The sequence below is a fragment of the Manis javanica genome, chromosome 3 (genome assembly GCF_040802235.1).
Source record: "Manis javanica isolate MJ-LG chromosome 3, MJ_LKY, whole genome shotgun sequence".
NCBI classification, from domain to species: Eukaryota; Metazoa; Chordata; class Mammalia; order Pholidota; family Manidae; genus Manis; species Manis javanica.
The window spans coordinates 69,065,629-69,075,370 of NC_133158.1; the positions used below are offsets into that span (position 1 = coordinate 69,065,629).

The 9,742-nt window shown below is 46.6% G+C and overlaps 1 protein-coding gene and 1 long non-coding RNA gene across 5 annotated transcripts in view; one reads left to right on the forward strand and one right to left on the reverse strand.

The window, feature by feature from the left end:
• The window catches only part of NECTIN3 (nectin cell adhesion molecule 3), a 138,196-nt gene extending 136,953 nt beyond the window's left edge, over positions 1-1,243 (reverse strand). Inside the window, exon 1 of one of the 2 annotated variants that reach the window (XM_037017658.2) lies at positions 864-1,243. In XM_037017658.2, the coding sequence (XP_036873553.1) occupies positions 864-1,020 (157 nt within the window). In that variant the 5' untranslated portion in view covers positions 1,021-1,243. The remainder of the gene's footprint in view (positions 1-863) is intronic. The other variant, XM_037017657.2, reaches the window with a different exon arrangement.
• A 193-nt stretch (positions 1,244-1,436) lies between these two features.
• LOC118972305 (uncharacterized) lies at positions 1,437-9,029 on the forward strand. Of its 3 annotated transcripts, none has more exons than XR_012129212.1 (4): positions 1,437-1,547; positions 5,865-5,964; positions 6,085-6,161; positions 7,943-9,029. It is a non-coding gene; the product is annotated as an uncharacterized lncRNA (long non-coding RNA). The 3 variants fall into 3 exon arrangements; XR_005061209.2 differs by lacking the exon at positions 1,437-1,547 and adding an exon at positions 1,554-2,439; XR_005061210.2 differs by lacking the exons at positions 1,437-1,547; positions 6,085-6,161 and adding an exon at positions 1,554-2,439.
• Positions 9,030-9,742: the final 713 nt, after the last annotated feature.

Here is a 9,742-nt window from a genome sequence, read left to right on the forward strand (position 1 = left end):
CTGAACAAGTAGGTTTCTAGTCTCCGATACCTAGGAATGTATCTTAAAAAGAGACTAACTCCCAAATGTTACAGAAAAAACTGTAACATAACATGAGGGAAAAAAACTACCGGGAAAAGGTGTGGGAAATTTTTTTATTAGAAGAGCCGGGGCACAGTCGATCCCCTCAGGTATTTAATCCATAAATCGAAGGCCTGAGGACAAATTGGGTTAGCTAAAATAAACACAGTCTGAGAGATTTCCCACAAACTGGAAAGCAGCCACCGGCTCAATGCAAAGCCATGCAGAAGCAGCCAGGGCAGAATGGGGCGCAGGACCGGAGAAAACTGCCTGAGGGGGATGCTGCAGGGTGGGCTGACAATGGTGCCTTTTCCACAGTGGAAAGCAATGAGGCATAGGACCCGAAGGCTTCGTTCCGCCCGGCTCCGGTCCCTAAAGGTGTCGCGCTCTCGGCTCAAGTTTCACGGAGAAAAAAAGGCGGCGACAAACGTGCATCCCCGCACCTTAGAAGTCCGCGCTCTCGGCTTCCTCCGCGAACGAGGGAGTAACGGTCCTGAAGCAAGCCCGGAGGAGCCCCGAGCGCGAAGCACGCGGCCACCGCGCAGAAAGCAGCACGCCGGGGCCGGCCCTGCGCCCGGCCGCGGCGCCCCCGCGGGGGAGGGGAGCGGGTGGCCAGGGCAGCACTCGCCGGCCCCGGCCCTGCCCAGGGCGCGGCCAAAAGTTTCCAGCCAAAGTCCGCGGCCCCCCGCTCGCGCAGCCAACCGCCCGGCCGTCGCGAGAGCGGCCCGCGCCGCCCCGGCCGCGGCGCCGGGACCCCGCGTCGCGCCTCCCTCAGCCCGCGCCGGCCGCCGGGGTTCACCTACCACAGAGCCGGGAGAAGAGCAGCAGCGGGAAGAGCAGCAGCAGCGGCGGCGGCGTCGGGGGAGGCGGCAGGGGCCCGGCTCCGGGGGGAGAGGCGGAGGAAAGTTGTGCCTTGCCGCCTTCGGGACACAGCGGGGCCGGCCCCGGGGTCCGCGCCATCCCCCGCCCTCCCCCCGGCGCTCTCGCTCGCCCGGCCCCCGGCTCCCCGGCCCCGGCGCCTCAGGCTCTGGGCGGCGGCGGAAGGTCCGGCGCGCGCGTCCCCAACTCCCAGCTCCTGAGGCGTCGCCGCCGGCTGACACTCAGCCGAGAGCTAGCGGCTACCTCGACTCCGCCGTCGCTGACGCCACTGCCGAGGTTGAGGCGGGAGCCGCCCGCCGTCGCCGCCGCCAGTCCCCTCCCCTCCCCCCGGCACCCGCCCGCCTCGAACTCCTGGGAACTCGGAGCGCACCACCCCGCCGCGCGTGAGGGGGAGCAAACCGACCCTCAGAGTCGGCGCGGGGAGCCGCCTGCCCGCCCCGCCCAACTCCGCTCCCGTCTGATCCGGAGTGCGAGCAGCGTCTCCTCCCACCCCGACCCCCCTCCTACACACGCTCCTCCCCTTTCAAAAAAAGCTCTTCTCTCTCCACTTTGATAAGGAGGTTTCTCCCAAAGCCGTGCTTTAAAGAGCACAGGAAAATCTGGAAGAGGTTAGTAGGCCCCGCCCCTCGTTCCCCCTCTTCCCGGCCTTTCCAATGGTCTCGCCCACCCCGCCCCTCGCGGGTCCACCGCGGCCCCGGCGCAGACGGAGGCGGAGGGCGGCGGAGCTAACGCGCTACTGGGTTCACCCGGGCGGCGCTGTCCCTCTGGCGGGGACCCGGGACGAGGAGGGGGAGTGGGACGGGGCTCCCCTTCCGTTACCCATGCTAAAGGTTCCTGTCTGGGAAGCTGGACGCAGCCTGCAGGACTCCCTCCTCGCCGGGGACTCGGGCTGAAAGGAGAGACTTTCTCCTTGCTTCCTGGGACAGCTGTTTTCTTCGAATTCCCTCCCTGCTTCCCAGCCCACTTCCCCCTAGCCCTCCGCAGCACGTTTGCACTGGCGATTTTCTTAATCGTTTATCTGGGAAGGCGGCTTGGTGGAAGGGTCGGCGGAGCCGGGCGAGGAGAGGGAACCCCGAGGGTTTGCTCTCTCGCTCTTGCTTGCCCAGCTGTCAGCTGTCCTCTTTGGGCGACTGCAAGGAGGCCACGGATTACCCCTTTCGGAGCGCCTAGGTGGTGTTTTTCTTTGGTTTTCTTTCATTTGCATGTTCGCACGTGTAATATTTTCATTGCCTGTTTCCCTTCAAACTGATCGCGGGAAAGCGACCTTGGGGACTATTAAACATTTGCCTGTAAGAGAAGCGTCTATCGGATCCTCTGCGACCCTCTCACCCGAGGTGGCTGCGCGCCCTGCCCTCTTCGTCCGCCCGCCACGCACAGCCCTAGTTGCCTGACCTCCGAGCCACAGCCACCGGCGGTTCGGCGGCGGTGGTGGACGGTTTGGACTGTCCGAGGGGCACCGGAGGCAGAGGACACACGTCCTCAGTCCTGACACCGTAAGATGTATGTGGGTGGTGCCATCTCCACCAAATAGCCACAAATGTTCTCCAATAAGAAAAAAGTCGAGCAAGGATTAGTCTCCTGTCACAGCCAAACTAATGCTTGCCTGCCGCCAAGATCACGCCCCTTTAATCACTAGGGTCTCTCCACCCTCCACCCACTGGCTTACAATGTTTTACTCACCTACAAGCCTACACACCATTCTACCCCTGCCCCCTCTTTTTTTTCTCTTAACTTCCGCCTCCTATCCTGTTTCCCAGCGTTCGGTTAAGTGCCTCTTTTCATCCACTCCCTTCCTCCCTGCCTCTGCCACCCCGTTTCCTGCAGCCATTCCTTTCCATCATCTCTCCTCAGGACGCACTTAGAAATAAACCTTGTCCTGCATCGCTCCAGGAGATCCCCTAATGATGATCATAACTGACGAAATGTAACTATTGTGACATTCCTCAGCTGTGCTGACACCACTGTTTCCCTTGAGAAAATTTCTTTTCCTATTTTCCCATTCCCTAAACCTAATTTCGCTGCTAAATTTAGCCAGAGCCCACTGCAACTAGCTAATTATCCTTTTAGGTAGCATTTTAGCACTTTGTTGGTACTCAGTTAAATGTTAAAACAACCAAAATTTTAATATCATTAGCCAATTTCATCCCCCAGCCTTTCCCTGATGGTTCGAGTCTCCCCAAAAAGTAATTTAGCCAACATTTGAAAAGGTGCCAAAGGTTTAATATGGGGGCCATCGTGCAATTGCTACAGAGACCATGAGGGATTAACAGATTTAGCGCGTCTCAGAAGAATGATAGGGAGCTTTAAAAAACACATTTCCTCCATGTTTTGAGAAATTGGATTGTTGGCATACTATAATTTTATTCTCCTCTGACCTAAAGTAGAGAGAGAGCATGGAAGAGCGGTATTTATAGACTTTATATAAGCATTAAAAGAGCACCATGCTGGTGTTTTATGTGCAAACATGCATTATGTCCTAATATTAATAATTTGTGTTGATATAGCATCTTCAGCCAGGGATGTCAAAGCATACTTCCTAAGGAAGGTAATAATTGCTATTATCCCTATTTGCCAACTAGCGGAACCCAGGCACAGAGGTTGAAAACAACTGCTATAAGCCCTGTGTGGTGGTTTTCCTGCCAGAAACAAGTTCTTACCTTTCAGTGGCACTACTGACCTCTTAAGAATCCTTTTAAAGTTAACAAATTTACCGAGGTAACTCAAACTTCTACTTTCTATGTGTCCAGTCTTACATTCTGAAGTGAAGACATACCCCCACCCCACCCCCACCAAGCTTTTCTGTTGGAAACTATTACTGACTACAAAAAAAAGATTTTATATTACATGATATAGTTCATTTTTCTTCAATGCTACAATTATTGTTGATTTTTTAAAATCTTTGACATGAGATCATTACTGGGTTTTGTACCATTTTTAGCTTTCTAACTTTACAGGTAAGTTTGCTTTTATTGTTTGGGTGATAAACTAGTTGAAGGAATATTTAAATATAGCAAATTTATTAATATTTCAGGCACCTTTGAACCCAGAGTATACATGTATCTTCCAAGAAAAAAGATTATCTGAACAAAAGTAACACCATTTTAATGCTAACAATGATTTCACTGTTGTAGGTTAAGAGTACGTTGTTGTCCACAACATTGACCTTTTAATGAAGAAGTAATGATGTATAATGCTGAACATTTTACATTTACTCAAGTAATCCAAATTAAAGGTTTGAAACTGTTATTAGAATTTCATAGCTGACTGAAACAAAGGAAGTATTTTATAGTAGAGGTAGGCCAGTATATACTTCAGCTAGTTCCTCTTACCATCAGCAAATTTTTATAACCTGCTGTGTGAAGAAGTATAGCTTTTCCTTCAGTGGAAGTGATGAGTAATGCTTTGTGGAATGTTTGAACTTGGTACTGTAATTGAAAACAAGTTGATGTTAATTGGTTAGATTCACAGTCTGCCACAGTCAAAGTATGCAAATAGTTAAAAACAAACAAACTGCAAAACCACAAAAATCCTCCACTTTCAAAATTTTCATCTCACATTTACCATAGGCAACTACAGTCTGTTAGAAAGATCTTCCCCATACTGGTATCTCCTTCATTTTTCCTTTAGGTCTTTCCTTTGCTCAACTCTCATTCTATCATTGAAGTCTTTGTTCAAATCTCATTCTATCATGAAGTCTTCACCGCATATAAAAGAGCTTCTCACATTCCCAATCCTTATCCCCTTTTAACTTGCTTTATTTTCCCCATTGCACTCAGTATCTGACATATTATGTCTTTATTTATTTCCTGTTTTCCCTTCAGTACAATGAAAGTTCCACAAGGGTGAGCAGGAACCTGTTTTATTCCCTGTTGGAAGCCAACCACTTAGAACAATATATGCTATATAGTCCCAGATTGAATGATTAAATGGTAACTATAGTGACATAACATACTCAAGTGTATGTCTAATGGCAGACAAATTCAAAAAAGAATGCTAATTTTTTAAGGCTTGAGTATATGACCATACTGAATTTTTTAAGCTGGAAGACAGTTATTCTAACAGACCATTGCTTAAGACTCTCGATCTAATTATCTTAGTGCTGCTTATGAAGTAAGCATCTCTCCACTCCATACTCAATACTTCCACACACTGAGTTTATAATCCTGGGGTTGAGACTCCGCAAACTATGCCAGATGACTTCCTAGGCAGTTTTATCAGTAGAAGTTGCTGGAGGAATGATGGAAAGCCAGAGTAGGGGAGAAGAGACTTGTTCCTTTCTGTTTGCCTCCTTCTCCTATCAGCATCACCTCACATTAATACCCTTTACTCTGTCATCAATACTTCGTTCCAGCCTCCCTCTACTTTTACTCTAAGAACCAAACTCATCATGACCCCTCAGAGGTCAGCACCAGCCAAGCTGTGCCCACTTGTCAGAGGTCTGAGCCCTAGCTCAGCAGTCTTGCTCCTCTGATCTTCTGAATTATCACCCAGCTTTTCCCTTTGTTCCTTCAGCTGCAAAGTTGAAATGGCTCCTTGCAATTCACATATGTGGATCACCTCAGTGTTCCCATTTTGGTGTGGAGACCCCCTCCAATCCCTGTATAATAGTACCCTCCTATTGAGTTCCCTCTGGTACTGTATCTGTTTCCCTGTTAGATGCTTGATTTTCAGCGACTGTTTCCCAAAACTTTCCATTGTAACAGCTATTTTTCTCTAAGTCAAACTGTTAAAAATAACAGAGCCAATATCAAACTGTCAATTAATGTAAATAAAAACAATAAGGCAAATGAGCAAAATTTGTTCTACGGCATTGGCAATAATCCAGGTTAAGTAAAGGTAGGTTTAAAATAAGTAAATTTGATGATAATTATGTTGGTGTTTTAGCCGTATGTACATACGAGCTGTGTTTCTTCTCCCTCATCTAGATTATGATAAGAACAGATGGAAATGTCTAACTTTAGGCGGTTTAGGTGATTTATTTCTTCTGCAGACTTGCATTGCTCCTGCGGACCATAGAACTAAAAGGTAAGAGGATCACTGGGGAAAGAAGAATTGGACTTCTCTCCTAAACTTACAATGGAAACAAGCACACATTTCACACAGCTATCCAAAGCCTAACTCTATATAATATACACTCTTTTGTAGGAGCCCCAGGGTTCCAAAGAGTGCAGTTTGAGGAACTTGTACTCAGGCAAAAAGAAGAGCTATGCCATAGCATTATGGTAGGTGAAATAAAAGAGCAGGCTAACTTAGCAAAGGTGATTGAGAGACAGTGTGTTGGATTCCATGACGGGTACTGGGAATGGAAAAATCCAAGTCCTGATCCCAAACACCAATAGCAATCTCCTTGCAAACAGTGGAGGATATACAGTATAGGAGAGAGCACAGGAGGAGTCCCAGGTCTGCCTGTAAGAGACTGGGAAGGTATAACAGCATTTGAACAGTATTCAAGAATGGCTAGGAATTTTCCATATGTATGGGGTAAAAGCAGCAGAAGGAAAAGGAGAGTGACAGATGGAAGGTTACAGAGGCAAGACAGTATGGTGTGTTTTGGGAACCACAAGTATTTCTGTGCTGCCAGAGGGCAACATGAAAGGGGATTTAGGAGGAAAGGAGAAAATGAAGTTAGATGGGTAGGCAGGGGATTTTTTAAACAAGAAGTTCAGATGTTAGCTGGTAGATCATGGAAGCAAGTGAAGAATTTTGAGTTGAGAAATGACAAGATTAGGTTTGCTAAAGTCAGAGAGCAGTGTGAAGGTGAGGATGGATGGAATGTCCGGGGACTTTGGAGAAACTTGTTAGAGCAGAGAGAATGAAGGTCTACACTTGAGCAGTGATAAAGTGAATGGAAGGGAGGAAATTCAAGGTCATTTTAGTATTTAAAACAAAATAGCTTATTCCTACAGTGGTTTGAATATGATGTGGCCACCATATCATTGGGCAAATTTTAGGATTTACTCTACCTTATGTTATATTATTTCTTTAATTCCTTTAATTCTTATGGGTATGTCTAAAACTGATATAATTCCAGTAGTTTCTTTTACATTATCACTCCCCAATAAATAGTTGTTTAATGAAAGAAAAGGAAAAGAAAATACAGTTTTGTGAATGATTTTGCTGTTATATTTAGATTGAATTGAACTGAAGAAAGCTGGTGTTTGTGTAGGTTCACTACAATGAGCTACATTTCCACTGCAGATATTTCAACAGATCCTGCCCTATTCACCTAAAGCTTTATTTCTAACTTGGACCCCTTGGTATCTAACCCCAAACACATGACTCATCAGCTACTCTACTCTCTCAACCCAAGGGTCACACATGCGGAGACTGAATGATGCAGCGTGACAGCCCTGGGGCTTCACTGCCTGGGTTTCCGTTCAAATCCTCTACTTTGTGACCTTGGGCAAATTACTCATTCTCTTAGTTTCCTCATGTGAAAATAGGGAAAGTGAGTATTCCTTCTTCACAGTGTTTAAAGGATAAAAACTGGTTCATGTATGACTTTAGAACAATCCTGATACATAAAGCCCAAAAGGTATTGGTTTTTGTTCTTGCTATTATTATCACCACTAGTAGTAGTAATAGTAGCACTGGTGGTGGTAGTAATAGTAGTCATAGTAGTGGTGGTGATAGTGGTAGTAGTGGTGGTAGTAGTAATAGTACCAATGGAGGCGGTGGCAGTATTAGTGTTTATCAATCATCAACAACCTGGTGATGCCGGGGTTCTTGTTTGCGGAGCCAAAGAATGAGCTTCACAAACAGTCAAGGTAGGAGAGCAAGGTACAGGCCTTTATTTAGAGATAAAGTGAAAGGACAGAGCTCCTGGCTCACACCAGGAGGGGACAAGAGAGTCCGTGTTGGTGCGTTGTCTAGGGGTTTTATAGGCAGTTGAGGATTTTTCGAGAATGTGAAAAAGAGTTTAGGGGTGTGGACTTCTTAAGTGGGCCCTGAATATTAAAAATTAACTTAACATAAGGAATTTCCTGCCTTGATTTCTCTCCAGGACACCGGCACCTGGGTCCGGGAGCATATCAAAGGCTGCTTGCTCAGCTCCCAAGGTGGGCCGAGGTATTGTCTACTTGCTAAAGAATCCTGCCTCTTGAACTTCCTGGGTGTTAAAATGCAATCTTATCTTCAAGATGGAATTCTTCCTGCCTTTTACCATGCTGTCTACAGCTGGGTCTGCATGCTAAGTTAGTTGCTCAGCTTGCAGAATCACCTAGTCAAATCTGAAGGAGGAAAGACAGCACATAGGCCTGGGCCTTTTAGTATGCTAAAGTAAATCTTCCACATGGTTACAAATGTTTAGCGTAATAAAACGTGTGCTACTCTTCTTTATCTGGGGAACATTAACTGATTTCACTGAAGAATGATTCGAGAGCTCAATGTTTAACATAGAGTTTTAGCAGGGGTTTTCCTTGCATGTAGTTACATTGCTCTGACTGCAAATATCCCGCCCTGCCCCCTCCAGAGGCCCTCACCCTACTCTGACTACATCCATGGTCCCTGTCTCACTGGGAGTAGAATTTTGATGTCTCTTGTTCCCAAAATCCAATTGAAATCTTGAAACCAATTCTGATAAACTCTACCTTCCATTAACCAGACTGTGCTAATTTAGTGTCCTTTTGTATTGTTTACAAACTTCTGCAGTGTACCTTCTGTGGCAGACAGAATAATAGTCTCTCAAAGATGTCCACATTCTTATCCCCCAAACCTGTGGATACGTCGGGTTACATGACAAAGGAGGATCAAATTTGCAAATGGTTAAGGTTGCTAATCATCTGACTTTAAAAATAGGGAGAATACCTTGGATTATTCAGGTAGGCCCAATGTAATCACAAGAGTCCTTAAAAGAGAAGAATTGGAAGGAGAGGTGACTACAGAAAATGGTCAGAGAGATGCCATGTTATTGGCTTGGAAGACAGAGGGCAAGGACGGTAAACCAAGGAATGTGACAGTGTTTGGAAGATGGAAAAGACTTCTAGCCTCCAGAAAGGAATGCAACCCTGCCCACACCTTGATTTTAGCCAAGTGAGACCAGTGTTAGGCTTATAACCTACAGAACTGTAAGATAATAAATATGTGTTGCTGTAAACCATCGAGTCTGTGGTCATTTATTACAGTGACAGTAGAAAACTAATTGTGATATGAGAAATACACATTTGATCTTCCTCTCTCAGATTCCTGGCACAGAGCTCCTGCAACCCTCAATTTCCTAAGTGATGGGGTGAGAGGAGTATCTTTTGTTATTTATAATAGGCCCCTTTCAACCATATCTGCATTTACACTATGAAGGTGCCTCTTGGAGAATGGGGGCTGATTGCTGGAGAAACCAACCACATGACTAGAGGGTTGGAATTTTCAGTCCCACCCCCAAACCCCCCACCTCCAGTATGGGGAGAGGGGCTGAAGATTGACATAATTATCAATTGCCCAATTAGTTAATCAATCATGCCTACTTAATAAAGCCCCCATCAAAAACTTTAACCAAAGTGGTTCAGGGAGGCTCCAGGTTGGTGAAGACATGGAGATGCTGGGAGGGCACTGCACTCAGAAAGGGCAAGGGAACTGTTCCTCTTCCGCATGTATTGCCCTATACAGCACTTCCCTTGGGCTGTTCCTGAGTTGTGTCATAAGAAATCAATAAATGTGTTTCACTGAGTTCTGAGAACCCTCTCGCAAACTGTCAAATGAGTTGGGGGTCATAGAAACCCCCAATTTGTAACCAGTTGGTCAGAAGTACAGGTGACAACTTGGGACTTGTGATTGGCATCTGAGGTGGGGGCACTCTTGTGGGACTGGG